The sequence below is a fragment of the Prionailurus viverrinus genome, unplaced genomic scaffold, assembly GCF_022837055.1.
Source record: "Prionailurus viverrinus isolate Anna unplaced genomic scaffold, UM_Priviv_1.0 scaffold_40, whole genome shotgun sequence".
Taxonomy (NCBI): domain Eukaryota; kingdom Metazoa; phylum Chordata; class Mammalia; order Carnivora; family Felidae; genus Prionailurus; species Prionailurus viverrinus.
Window position 1 is genome coordinate 2,316,126 of NW_025927608.1, and position 14,414 is coordinate 2,330,539.

At 52.7% G+C, this 14,414-nt stretch overlaps 1 protein-coding gene across 3 annotated transcripts in view; it reads right to left on the reverse strand.

The window, feature by feature from the left end:
* IL16 (interleukin 16) overlaps positions 1–14,414 on the reverse strand; it is a 94,281-nt gene that overhangs the window by 16,678 nt on the left and 63,189 nt on the right. For all 3 annotated transcript variants that reach the window (XM_047846635.1, XM_047846637.1, XM_047846636.1), the window contains 5 exons: positions 10,724–10,797; positions 9,772–9,988; positions 9,270–9,387; positions 6,637–6,769; positions 1,995–2,082 (listed from right to left, as the gene is read on the reverse strand). In XM_047846635.1, coding sequence (XP_047702591.1) covers positions 1,995–2,082; positions 6,637–6,769; positions 9,270–9,387; positions 9,772–9,988; positions 10,724–10,797 — 630 coding nt within the window. The remainder of the gene's footprint in view (positions 1–1,994; positions 2,083–6,636; positions 6,770–9,269; positions 9,388–9,771; positions 9,989–10,723; positions 10,798–14,414) is intronic.

The following is a 14,414-nucleotide window of genomic DNA, read 5'->3' on the forward strand; positions in this document are numbered from 1 at the left end:
GCAGGAGAAGCACGAGGAACCCCCACAGCTGGGCTTGGGAGGCAAACGCACCCTTGGCCGCGCTCCCGACCGCCCCGGGCTGCACGCTGCACCCCGGGCTGTCTGCTTCCCATCTGAGGTCACTGGGGATTTGGAGCCCGGCCGTCTCGGGTTTGTCCCAGAAAAGCTGTATGACTCCAGCTTGGGAAAATCACTCAACCTGAGTCTCCGTGTGATGGGCACGGAGACGTGTCCCCAACTTGCCCGTCAAAGAAGGGCTTGCTGTCCCATCTGTGGAAGGGCTGGTGGCAGATGCCTGCCACTGTCTGCCCCTCTAGGGACGGCCTACAGGAGCTGTCTCCCCAAGGCGACCTCGCGTCCGATGACCGACGGAGATGGGCTGTAAAGGGGGGGTGGGCGGGAGCACCTGCCACCAAACCAGACAATTCTAACGTGTCTTTTAGCTCCACAGTTCCAGGGCTGAAGTTGGCATCTCAGCTCACCTCCTCCCTCTGCCCAGCCCTCTTCTCTCCTCCCCTCCACGGGCTCCGACCCCTTGGACCCCTCCGAGATAGCACCCTGCATGCCAAGCTGGCCTCCTGGGAAACCCAACCAGCAAAAGTCCATCTTTTCACCTGTAAGATGGGGATAATAGTTATAGGGTCACCGAGCTTGTTTGGGGGGCTCAGCATCGAAGAGAGAGAGGACACCGGCCAGTGTGCGTTGAGCCTTGTAGCAAGAAGCTACCATTTCCTCTGGCTGAGGACGAATCGACAGCTTCAGGACCACACTTTCTTAGCCATAGTACCCTTTCTCTTCCCTCCCATCCAGCCTTTCTTCCTGGGTCATCCCCGCACACACACCCATTCTCAGCACCGCGTCCGTCCACACAATCCTGAGAGGCCCTTTTCCGTAGCGGCAAACCGCCCCCCCCCGTGTGTTTCTTTCTACAATCAGAGCTCAAAGGAGTGGGAGCAGACTGAGACCCAGCCTCTTGCTCAGATTCCAGCTCATTCCGGAAGGCCAGGAGAGCGAGGAGAGCCCCGTGGAAGAGAATCCTAGACCTTAGGAGAAAACCAAAGTCAGCCAAGCTCACGGTTTGAATCCTGGATGAAGAACAAGATTTCTTTTGCTCTTTCCTGGTCATAAAATAATGCAGCCTCATTGGAAGGAACTCGGCCCCAAAAAGAAAGAAATGAAAGTCAAGATCCACCTGCCGTCCGATCCACTGGAGAGAACCACCGTCCAAATATGTGTGAGTTTCTCAGTGATATTTTCCCGAGCATAAATGTTGAGTGGGTGGAGAGGGTAGAGCCTTTTCTCTGAACGCTTTCAGCCTGCATAGCCTCCTTGTCAATATCTGCATGTTGTTCTATCACACACTCCACGATGGCTTGGCCGATGCCCCTCAGCCGAGCACAGAGGCCGCTGGCACCCAGGGACTGAAGTCAGTCGACCTGGTTCCCGTCCAGATGCTCTGGGCACCACACAATGTGATTTTGGGTAAGAGAGCCTCTCAGCGGCCCGCTTTTTCCTTAGAAACGTGCATAAAAACTATATGTAAAGATCCAGTAAAATAATGCATGAATTAGTTCCAGTGTCTGACATGACAAGGCCTGAAGAAAGGTTAGATGTTATATTATTAGATATTTTTTCTAAAGAGTCTATTATTATGAACTTGTGATTGAAAACTCAACTGTGTATAGGGGCAACTGCCAATGACAACCTGATATAAGATGACAGGGGATGGTGGGAACAACAGAGGCCGGAAGAGTGCCGGCCCAGTGAAGAAACATACAAATTCAGATGCTTCGAACATCGTGTGCCTCCCCAACAGAGCAAACACGTGAGCCGAGCTCAGCCGGTAGGCTGCTAGCTTTCAGCCTTTGTCCACGTTGCGGGCTCGTCGGTGATGTGACAGTCACATCGCTGAGGTAGAAGGCAAGTCAATGGCTCAACCCTGAGCTGTCTAAGAAGGCAAAGATGTTCAAGTCAAAGTTCACTGTTTCTCTTACCTTCCAGGCTCCACTGATGCCTCTCCTTTCCAAACTTGACATTCTCCACAGCCTGGGCCACAGCTTCTTTGAGTTGCATTTCAGACACCTAGAAAATACCGGTCACCTCCTCAAGTAAACGGCAGCAACATCTGCATCAGGCTCTGAGTCCTATAGCAGCTCCCAAGCGTGGCCCCTGGATGCCAGGATCTGTCCTTCCAACCCACTCTGCAAATAGCTGACAGCGTCCACTTCTAGAAACACCCTATTGATTCCAGGGCATCAGTGGTTCTCTAGTATATTGTCAGTAAAGTCCAAAGTCTGTCAATAAAGGGGTTCCTGAGGTGGCCACTCTCGACTCTCCAACCTTCTCTCCACGGCTTGCTGAAAACCTCCAGGCAAAGTTACCACTTGACAGTTTACCTCTTGGAGCATTCCACTCTCAGCAGTGCTGCCATGACATCATCATCACTATCTTCATCACCATCATCACCATCATCACCATCACCACCACCATCATCACCTTCATCATCATCACCATCACCACCACTATCATCATCACCTTCATCATCATCACCATCACCATCATCACCATCATCATCTTCATCATCATCACCATCATCATCATCATCACCATCATCATCATTGTTACCATCATCATCACCAACATCATCTTCATCATCACCATAACCATCATCACCATCATCACCACCACCATCATCACCATCATCATCTTCATCACCATCATCATCATCATCTTCATCACCATCATCACCCATCATCATCACCACCACCACCATCATCACCACCATCACCATCATCATTTTCATCACCATCACCATCATCATCATCTTCACCATCATCATCACCAACATCATCTTCATCATCACCATCACCATCATCACCATCATCACCACCACCATCATCACCATCATCATCTTCATCACCATCATCATCACCATCACCACCACCATCACCACCATCATCACCATCATCTTCATCATCATCATCATCACCACCACCATCACCCATCATCATCATCATCACCACCACCATCATCACCACCATCATCATCATCTTCACCATCATCATCTTCACCATCATCACCAATATCATCTTCATCATCACCACCACCATCATCATCATCACCTTCATCATCATCACCATCACCACCACCATCATCATCATCACCTTCATCATCATCACCATCACCACCACCATCATCACCACCATCACCACCACCATCATCACCACCATCATCATCACCATCATCACCACCATCATCATCATCATCATCACCATCACCATCATCACCATCATCTTCTTCATCACCGTCATCATCACCACCATCATCACCCATCATCATCATCACCACCACCATCATCATCATCTTCATCACCACCATCATCATCATCACCACCATCATCATCATCACCACCACCATCATCATCACCATCATCATCACCATCTTCATCACCATCTTCATCATCACCACCATCATGATCATCATCATCACCATCACCATCACCATTTTGCTTTAACAGGTCACTAACAGTTAAGAGTATGACTTTTGGAGCCACAGTATATATAAAGAACCCCTACAAACCAACAACCAAAACCAAACAGCCTAACTAAAAAATGGGAAAAGAACTTGAATAGTCTTTTCTCAAAAGAATGTATACAGATGGCCGGCGAGCACCTGAAAAGGTACTCAACATCACTAATCACTGGGGAAGTGCAAATCAAAACCACAATGAGATACTGCCTCACACCCATAAGTGCTATCAAAAAAACCAGGAAACAATATGTGTTGATAAGGATGCGAGAAATTGGAAGCCTTGTGTGCTGCTGGCGGGAATGTAAAATGGTGCAGCTGCTTTGGAAACGGTGTGGCGGTGCCTCAAAAAATTACAAATATAATTATCACTTGGCCCAGCAATTTCACTTCTAGATACATGCACAAGGACAATGGAGAGCGGGGACTCGAGTAGGTACGTGTACACCCCTGTCCATAACAGCATTATTCACAATAGCCAAAGGTGAAGCAACCCAAGTGGCCATTGACACACGAGTGGATAAACAAAATATGGCACGTACGTACAACCGAGTGCCATTCAGCCTTAAGGATATGCCGACGTGCGCTACAACGTGGAAGGACCTTGAAGACATTTTGCTGAGTGAAATAACTCGGTCACAGAAAGACAAGTCCTGTACAATCCCATTTACAGGAAGTACATAGAGGCGTCAACACTGTAGAGACAGAAGGTAGAATGCTGGCTTCCAGGGGCTCGAGAGAGGGCGAATGGTGAGCTGTTTCATGGATACAGAATCCCAGCTTTACAAGAGGAAAAGCGATCTGAAGGCGGCCGGTGGTGCTGGTGTCCACCCCCCTCATGCCATTGAACTATACGCTTGCGAATGGGGAAGATGGTCAGTTTCACGTTAGATGTATTTTACCACAAGGACCAGGTAATAACAATACGTGAATCGCCGACAGCGCTGGGCACGTCGCCCGGCAAGCGGCAAACTCTCAGTACAGGAGAGTTAATATCGCCGGCAGTTCTGCAAGGGCAAAGACCGCTCCCCAGTTTCAGAGCTGAGATACCAGGGGTGCTGGGAGATCAGATGAATGTCCAAGAGGTCACTGCCAGTGAGACAGGAGCCCGGCGTCCCTCTGTGTGCGCACCGGTTGTCCCCACCTGCGACGCCTTCCAGGCTTCCAGACCCGGCTCCGTTTTCTGGGTCGCCGGCACCCTGACTCCCTCAGCCTCCGTGGCCTGTCTGTGTGCGCCCCGCCCCGCCCCTCCAGCCGGCACCAAGCTCCTCAAGGCCAGGGCTCCGGCCTTGGCCCCACACCCTGACTCCAACTCCACTGCCCTCTCCACACGGGACCCCAGAGCGGCAAGAGTCGCTGAGCCCGCCTCCTTTCCTTCTGTCGCCCAGAGCTGCAGACGAAGTCCTCGTTCACCCGAGTACGAAGCTTGCTTCTCTCTCGGGTGCTCCTCCTTTGTCCATTGCCACCACGGAACAGAGCTGGGCTCGAGCCCCACTACGCCAGCTGCGTGTAGATCTGCTTGTCAATCTACCTCTGTCCTGTTTCCGCGGGGAGTTGGGAGTCTGTTAGCTACAAGCGCAGGCTTTGAAGCCTAGCGTCTTCCTGTAGAAGCTCCACCACGGGGCGAGTTCCTTTTTCCTTTCTGAGCCTCGGTGCCCTCCTCTGTGAACTAGCAGGGAGCATCATACTGACTTCAGAGGGTTCTTCGACAACTAAACGCTATTGCGCTTGTCACGTCTTTCAGCAAATATGCCTGATACACTCAAGGATTCCATAGTGACTGTCACCGCGTCCCCAAAAGAACCCCAGCAATGCCCACGGTGTCCACTCCCAAGGCTCCCTCCAACCTGGGCTCCACTTCTCAGCCATTATCAGCCCTGAATCTCACCGCCTACTGGACACCCCATGGGTACCTCAATCTGCTTACGCCCACGCGAGACCACTTCCTCCCTCCCAACCCCCTCCTCCTTCCCTTCTCACCACTGGGGAGTGCTGTCGCCATCGCTCGGTCTTCCGATCCCCAAACACCCCGGTCATCCTAGACCCCTGTGCCCCAGGCTAATCAGCCAACAGTACGACCAATTCTTCCCCAACTGCCTCCATCCCTCTGCCCACATCTGCTGTGAAGTTCAGGCCCTCGCCATCTGGTTCCTTTCTCTTCCAAACTCCAGGATATACCCACCCCCCACCCCGTCCTCCAGGGCACAATCAACAGTTAAAAAAATAAAATCTTGCCTGCTTCCGATTCTGTGTCTCCCTCGCTCTCTGCCCCTCCCCCACTCACGCTCTGTCTCTGTCTCTCTCTCAAAAATAAACATTAAGAAATTTAAAAAATAATAAAATAAAATCTGAACATTATTACACGAACAGCCACACACCCTCCCCTCGCTCCTCACCCCCCGCAGAATGCCACGCACGCTCCTAAGCATCCCGTGTGACTCCCATGCCATGCCGACCTGTACCCTTAGCCTCTCCACCTGCGCCCGCACCCCAGCCCCACGCTCCTTCTGTCCATGGCAGGTCCCTTCCTGACTGTGTAGCTCCACGGAACGACCTTCCTCAAATCCTCTGCCTGGAGACAACTAACTTCTGGTAATTCTTGCTTCATGAATTACCTACCTACCTTCATGCAACCTTCCTTTCTGTCTCCCTCTTCTCCCTGTCTTCCCACCCTGTATTGTAATTATTTGTAGGTCATCGTCTCCAGCCAGACCCTGAGCCCCAGAGGGCAAGACCGTGTACCATGAACTTGTTCATCCCTGTATGCTGGGGTGCGCAGCTCCCGACAGTCGCATAGTGAGCGGGTCCCTACTCGATGCACGGATGAATTGGCCCCTGGCCTCCACGTGCAGGGATCCTGGGTCTGTATTTTCCTGTCCGAGAGCTTGTAACCAGCTGTAAGAGCTTCCCTAAGCTAATGCCAGTTGCCTCTGGCGTCTAGGAGTCGGCCAGTGGACCCCCGCTGCGTTCACTTGTTATTACACTTGGAACAGGTTCTTGGGAATTCGGGTCCAAACCCAGAGGGCATCACCCGCGTTCATCCATTTCTTGTCCCAACTACGGAAAGAGTGAGCCTGGGAGGAAGAAGACGTCCCGGTGGGGTGTTACCTGTGGGTCTGGATGCCGGCTGACGATGATGGGGACGGGCCCAGGACTGCAGTGACTCAGGATCGCGTAGACTTCGTTGAGCGTCAGGCAGTGCACAGGGGAGTCATTGATTTCCACGATCTCGTCCCCACACCTGGGAGAGCATACACAGAAGCCGTCAGCGAGCTAACCCTCGTGGCGTTCGGACGCTCCCTTCCCTGACGCCCCACTCAGGGACTTCGCTCTCTGACGGGACCTAAAACTTACACCAATAAATAGAGCTCCTTAGCCACCCGACTGACATTCAGAGCAGGACGGACCAAGGCAGTGCACGCTCACTCCTCGCTGCGTGACCACAGCGTGGGGGACGTTTCATACCCATCTCGTGGGTCAACGTGAACAAAAGTTGGTCTGAACTTTCCTCTTCGTCTTCCCCATTAAACTCTGTCTAACCGAGATGGGGGGGGTGTAGGTTAACCCGATTTAAGCGATTAACCAATGAACTGTGATATAAGCAATCACATCCTCTCCTCGGGCCTCACTGTTCCCATCTGTAGAATGGTTAGGAGGAAAGACGGATGCGTTGCGCTGACAGGTAAAGAAGATATAACTGGGCTGGGAGCAGCGGAAGCCCTTACAAAAAGAAGGAAGGAGAGAAAGCATGGAGTTCATTCTCGTTGGAAGATGGGGACCAAGTTATGGAAAATTTAGGTGTGTCCTGTTACCTACCCAGAAAAAAAGAAAAAACACAAGGGAGGTAGAAAACATAGGGATGTATCCGCACTTGGAGGATTTGGGCAATTCAACCCCCTTGTCTCAGAGCTGGGGAAACCGAGGCACAGAGGGTGAAATATTCTCAATAAGACCTAGCTTAGAGTTTAAAAAAAAAAAAAGGCTTTTTCTAGAAACAGCCATGTAGTAAATGTCTTAGGCTTTGCAGTTCACACCCTGTTGCAATGACTAAACTCCGATGTTGTGGCGCGGAAACAGCAGATGTAGACGACGTGTCAACAGACGAGCGTGGCTGTGTTCCGATAAAACTTTCTTTAAAAAAACCAAGCAGGTGATGGGCCCCAGTTTGCTGACCACTGGTCTGGCGGGTTATCAGCCCAGCGGGGATCGGAACGCAGGTCTCCAGGGCTGAGTTCGCCGTCCCTCCCGCTGTGGTCTGCCGTCTCCCGTCACAGTTCCACTCAGACGGTCCCCCTTCCCCTTTGCTAAGAAAGCACGCATTTTTGGGGCGCCTGGGTGGCTCAGTCGGTTGAGCATCCGACTTCGGCTCCGGTCACGACCTCACGGTTCGTGGGTTCGAGCCCCGCGTCGGGCTCTGTGCCGACAGCTCGGAGCCTGGAGCCTGCTTCGGATTCTGAGTCTCCCTCTCTCTCTGCCCCTCCCCTGCTTGTGCTCTGTCTCTCTCTCAAAAATAAATAAACATTTTAAAAACTTAAAAAAAAAAAAAAAGAAAGTGCACATTTTCATTGATGTAACTGAAGACCACCGCAGAAGCTTCCAGAACAATCCCTACCCAGCTGCAGGTCTAGGGGGGAGGACTCTCTGTCTGAAGGGATTAGGGCGAAGGCCGTTGTGGTGACTGTGCAGTCATGTCCCAGGTGACAACATGGCAGCTCAGCAAACGGCCGTCGCCGTCCTGCACGTGACAACAGCAAATCCGTCTCGAATCTAAAGCACCGTCGAGACGGCATCCCGAGCAGGCCTTGCCCTTACACGGACTGCAGTGGTGGGAAAACCTTCAAAACTATGACCAAACTCTCCGGAGTTAGCAAGCCTCGAACCCAGTGAGAGAAGGGACACGCGACGATGCGTGAACCGGAAATATCGTGACAGGTGAAGCCGGGGTCAATGGCACCGAAACCCAGCTCGCTTACTGGAAAGGAGATTCAGGCTCGGGCATCTGTTAGAAGTTATCTGCAGGGACGTAGGTCTGGAGCGTCCGCAAGGATCTGGTTTATACCGTCAAGAAACTGAGTTAACACTACTGATTTGCTTCGTAAGTGAGCGTCTTTCTCCATACAGGGTGCACAGGCAAACCTCCTCGGGGCTCTTATTTATGTCGCCGTAAATTCTGTGCTACTTAGATCTGAATCAAGGTGTGTTCACTTCCTGTTTCCCATTCTGGACCGGCATTCCCTGAGATAATGCCTCTTCTTTCCTTTTTTCTTTTTTCTTTAAGGACAGGGCAAGGAGGAGAGCCAGAGAAAGAGGGAGAGAGGAACCCAAGCGGGCTCCGTGCCGTCAGCACAGAGCCCCACGTGGGGCTCGATCTCACCAACCGTGACCTGAGCTGAAATCAAGCGTCACACGCTGCACCAGCCGAGCCCCCCAGGAGCCGCGACAATGCCTCTTGAACTGCAACGTGCACACAGATCCCTGAGGGTCTTGTGAAAAGGCGGGTTCCGCCGTGGCAGGTCTGGAGAGGGGCCCGAGGCGCTGCATTGCTAGCAAACTCCCGAGGGATCTCGCTGCCACTGGCCCGGGGACCACAGCTGGAAGAACGAGGCTCTGAGCCACGCTTGGGTCATTCTAAATATCTCGTCTCCAAATTAACCTGCTGCCTTCTAAGGAATTCCTTCCCCCGATGGAAATCAGGGCTGTTGTTCTTATTGTTGTTTTCAAACACAGAAATGAGGACATACCAGAGCCGTCCATCCAAGTGTGCCACAGACCCCGGAGAGAGCGTGTGAACGAAAATGCCGGAGATGCACTGGAAATAGGGCACACTGCACAGGCCGATGCCCAGACCGACGCCAGCCTCTGGAAGGCAGAGCAGGAGGGAGGGCGGGGGACTCGGGACCGAGCGCGAAGGACCTCGGCTCCCCTGCCACGGTTAAGAACGACGGCGCTCAAGGAGGGGTCCCCGCCCCAGACCTCACGGCGTATTTCGCTGTGCCCGCAGCCCTGGCCCCGGTTCCCACGTGTGGTGTCGCCTTGTTGGGGTATGCTCTGCCCCTCGCCCCACAACCCCAGGGGGTGGACGGTGCACCCTGGGCTTCTGCAAACAGAGCCGTAGGCCTCGCTGCTCGCCGGTGGCTGCAGAATCTGCTTGTAGGTGACAGACACCCTGTCCTGTCTCGGAAAGTCTTGGGGGGGCCCCCGGTGGCGGGAGACCCAGGCAGGAGGGCAGGGGCGCAATCCCACCTTTCTGCAGAGAGACCTCCACCATGACTCTGTAGTTGGGCTTGGCCGTGCTGGGGGGGGCGGCGGGGCTCCCCAAGCCGAAGGACCCGCTGTCCTTGGTGGCACAGGTGCTGGAGCTCAGGGAGCGGCACAGCGGGGGCGACAGGTGGCTGCTCGGCGAGTGGGGCGCCGTCAGGCGCGTTCTCACGGTGAGGGTCAGGAGCCCCTTTTTGGCTTGCTGAAAGGAAGGGACCATGTGGCGCAGTGCTCAGCAGCTGTGTGAGCGTGCGTGTGCGTGTGCGTGGTGTGGAAGTGTGTGTGCATACGTGTACGGTCTATATCTGCACGTATACACAGATACGAAACATTGTATACGGAACATACACATGTGCATACATGCCCCGGATGGGATTGAACTGAACTGATTACCCAGAGACTGAAAGCATCTTTTAGTGACTGCCTTAAAACTTAAAACAGATTTGGGGCGCTTGGGGGGGCTCGGTCGGTTGAGCGTCTGACCTCGGCTTGGGTCACGATCTCGCGGTCCGTGGGTTCGAGCCCCGCGTCGGGCTCTGTGCCGACGGCTCGGAGCCCGGAGCCTGCTTCGGATTCCGTGTCTCCCTCTCTCTCTGCCCCTCCCCCACTCACACTTTGTCTCACTCTGTTTCTCAAAAATAAATACATGTAAAAAAAAAAATTTTTTTAACTCAAAACAGATTTGCAAATATATCGGCATAACTACGCTGAGTGTCTTCAAACAGTTCTATAAATCTTCAGTGGTTGAGACACGCCCGCAGCAATCCTGATAACACTCTTATTTCCGGAGCTGGGTCTTTTTTCTCAAGCCTGTGCCCAGATGAGCACCAGCGGGGCGCCCCATGAGAAGGACCCCACAGTTTGAGTCTGCGGGTTTGAATGGAGGAGGGGGCCCGAAACCCCGGGGTCTGGCCGTGTACCGACAACGAGCGGTCACCTTGAACTTGCGCAGGGCGTCCTGGTGTGTTAGTCCGGCCATCGATTCTCCGTTGAGCTCCAGAATTTCATCCCCTGTTGGGAGAGGGAGAAATCACAGTAGAGACACGTGTGGCCCATGGGGGGCGGGCGTGTATGCAGCCCGTGGGGAAGCCTTCCTCGCCCGGGACTCTCCCCCCGGAGGCGGGCGGGCCCCAGCTCTCTGAGGCCCCTCCAGGGTCCTCGGCTGGCACACAGGCCTGAACTGACCCGTCCGGCCTGCCCGCTGGCTTTGCCCGCCTCCCCCCTGCCTCCCTGACCCTCCCGCCAGGTGTTCCCACGGCTCATTTCCTGATGCAACACCGCCCGCCTTTCTCAGGATGTCGTCTGCCTTCAGGGCCCTTCTCCCATCTTGTTCACCTGCCTCGCTCAGTCTTGCGGTCCTGCCGGCTTAATTTCCCATGTGTCCTCACGGCACCTGTGTCCACCACTAACCATCACAGCTCGGCCCCGTGGGTGGGTGGTGACCAGTGACCCGGGGAAGACTCTCCCCTCCGGGCAGGTCGCTCCCCGGCCAGGGGAGTTTTCTGATCAGACGGTGTGTCCCCAGGGCCAGTTCTGGGGAGGGGGGACCTGCCCGGTGCTCAGGACACGTGAGAAGGAGGTGATGCTTCCAGAATGCAACATAGCCCCGTTTTGCAGAAGAGGAAAGTGAACCCAGAGCCGTCCCAAGCCACCCGGTGAAGAGAATTAGGAAGCTGGCCCTTTCACTGCGAGCCACTCCCTCACAAATATGCCTAATAGACCCATTTTTTTCTGTATCCTGAAGTCCATCTTTATGGGGACGGAAAACCAATGTCTCCCCTTTACTGAATGTGCTCAACAAACGGGGAGCGTTTGTTCTGCGTTCAGGGCTACGCTGGGCACGTCGGACGCCCTGTTCGTCACGCAGCCGTGCGGTCTGGTTGTTAGTAGGCGCGTCTGCGGTCACCTCACGATGGTCCCCTCGCAGACAATCCAACCCTCTTCCCCGGTTGTTCGAAAGGTGGTTCTGCCTTTGCCAATGAGAGTCGGAGGCTCCACTGCGATGCCCCCGGGTGCTTCCTCACCCTGAAATGTCGTGCCTTAAAATGATTCCGGAAAATTCTTAGCCACTGTCTCATTGCCCTTTCGCTCCCCTCTTTCACGCTGTTCTTTCTTTCTAGAACGCGTCTCCCCTGTGGGCCTTCTCGCCCACCCTCCCTGTTTCTCTAACACTCCTATTCTTCTCCACGGCTCCGTGCAGCCCGCCGGACCACTTCCAGCTCCCGACTCCCCTTGGGGCTGTGCTGTGTCTGCTGCCGACACGTCCACTGAGTTGACAATTTCAATCACGTGCCTTTTGTACAAGTTGCTTTTTTCGCCACGTTCCGTTCTTTCCTTGTTGTTCATATGCCCTCTTTTGCCTTTTCAAAGCTCTCTTTAAACACAGCGATTCTAAACAAATACAAAAATTCTAATGCAAAGGGGTAGGTGTATTTACAGCATTATCTACAAGAGCCAGATTGTGGAAATGGCCCAAGTGTCCACTGATAGATGAATGGATAAAGAAGATGTGGTGTATATACGATGGAATATTATTCAGCCATTAAAAAAAAACACGAAATCTTGCCATTTGCGACGACCTGGATGGAGCTGGAGTGTATAATGCTAAGCGACATAAATCAATCGGAGAAAGACAGATACGGAAGCATATGATTTCGCTCACGTGCGGAATTTAAGAAACAAAACAAACAAAGAAAGAAAAAGAGAGACAGGCCAAGAAACAGACTCGTAACCGTGGAGAACACACTGTTGGTCACCAGAAGGGAGGGGGGTGGGGGCGGGAGAGACGGGAGACAGGGACTAAGGAGGATCCTTGTCGTGACGAGCACAGGGTGACGTATAGAAGTGCTGAGTCACCGCATTGCACACCTGAAACTAATATAACTCTGTATGTTAAATGCACTGAAGTCAAAGTGAAAACTTAATTAAAAATTGCATAATACGAAACCATAGTAATTCTACAGTGTCTTTTAGACTGCTCTGTGATCTCAGGGTTTTGAGGGCTGGTACTCGGGTCGGTTATTCCTGCCAACGCTCATCAACAGGGGATATTTCCTCATGTCCTGTGTGCTCTTTGTGTCGAACTCCCTTTTCCGGGGGCCGGTGTTTCTCTGGGGTTTCCCAGAGAACCCCAAGAGGCAGTCCAGAGCTTTCACTGCTTTGGGACAAGTGTTGACATTAGGTTCTCGGCTTGGAGCGTCCTGCACTCAGTAGAGACTATAAACGTGGCCAGAACACCCCCACACGACACGGGTCCTTCTTTTCCTGTGGGAGATGTCTTTTCCTCACACCCAAGAGCCAAGAGCCACAGGCAAAGGTAGGTTTGCTCACTGCTCCCCTGGGGCCCGATGGCCTTCCAGGAGGGCAGCTTGTGAGGCTTCACATGGACCCACGGCCGTGTCCCCTGTCCCATGTGGGCAACTAAGTCCGGGTCCCTGGCCCTTCGGCCCTTTGGGCACCAGTTCCACGGGCCATCACACCCTCAACTCCTAAGACTGCCGTACTTAGATTTGAAGTTTCCATGTGCCACGTTACCCAGCATGCCTACATGTCGAAAATCAAGGGCGGAAGTGGGCTGGGGACAGGATTCAGATCAGCGTCACCTGTGAGGTTGCCAGAATTAGACCAAAAATGAAAGAATCAGTCCTCGCACTTACGACGGTCCAAGCTGAGTGGAAACGGACAAGTTTTAAAAATAACTAAAATATAACTATTATGTCGGAAGGAAGAATACACAGAGGATGTATTTCAGAAATGGTCACCCTTCCTCCCCTCCTCATGGGCAAGAGATTGAGTGATTGGTTATGGAGGGTGGAGCCTAAGTGATCGCTGGGTGTGCCATCGGTTACAGGCTGGGTGTGCAACGTAATGATTTGACAATTACATACATTACGAAATGTTCAGCAGGGTGAGTGGACTCACCCTCTGTCATCACCCAAGGTTACTACGATATCATCAACTACACTCCCTAAGCTGTACTTTCATCCCACGACTTCTTTCTTTTGTGACTGGAAGCGTGTCGTCTTCCCCATCACCTAATCCATCCGTCTGACCTAATCCCGCCCCTCTGACGGCCACCACTTTGTTCTCTGTGTTTACAAGCCAGTGTCTATTTTTGTTGTTATTGTGAATCACGTGGTATTTTGTCTGGCTTCTTTCGCTTAGCATAACACCCTCTGGATGCATCCATGCTGTCACGAATGGCAAGATTTCATTCTTTTGTGGCTGAGTAACAGCCCACTGTAGACATACACCACACCTTTGTTACCCGTTTGTCTATCGATGGACGCTTGAGTTGCTCCCATCACTTGGCCGTTGTAAGTAATGCTGCAACACACAGGGTGCTTATATCTCTTTGAATCCGTGTTTTCATTTTCTTTGTGTAACTACTCAGAAGTAGAGCTGCTGGATCACAGGGTACTTCTATTTTTAGTTTTTTGAGGAACCTCCACACTGTTTCCCATAGCGGCTGCACCAGGTTGCATCCGCAACCACAGTGCACGAGGGTTCCTTTCTCTCCACATCCTCGCCAACACTTGTTTCTTGAGAAACGACCATTCTCGGTGACGTGAAGGGCTGAACTTCCCTCGTGAGCCCCGACAGAACTACTCTTTGGACAGTCCTGGTCC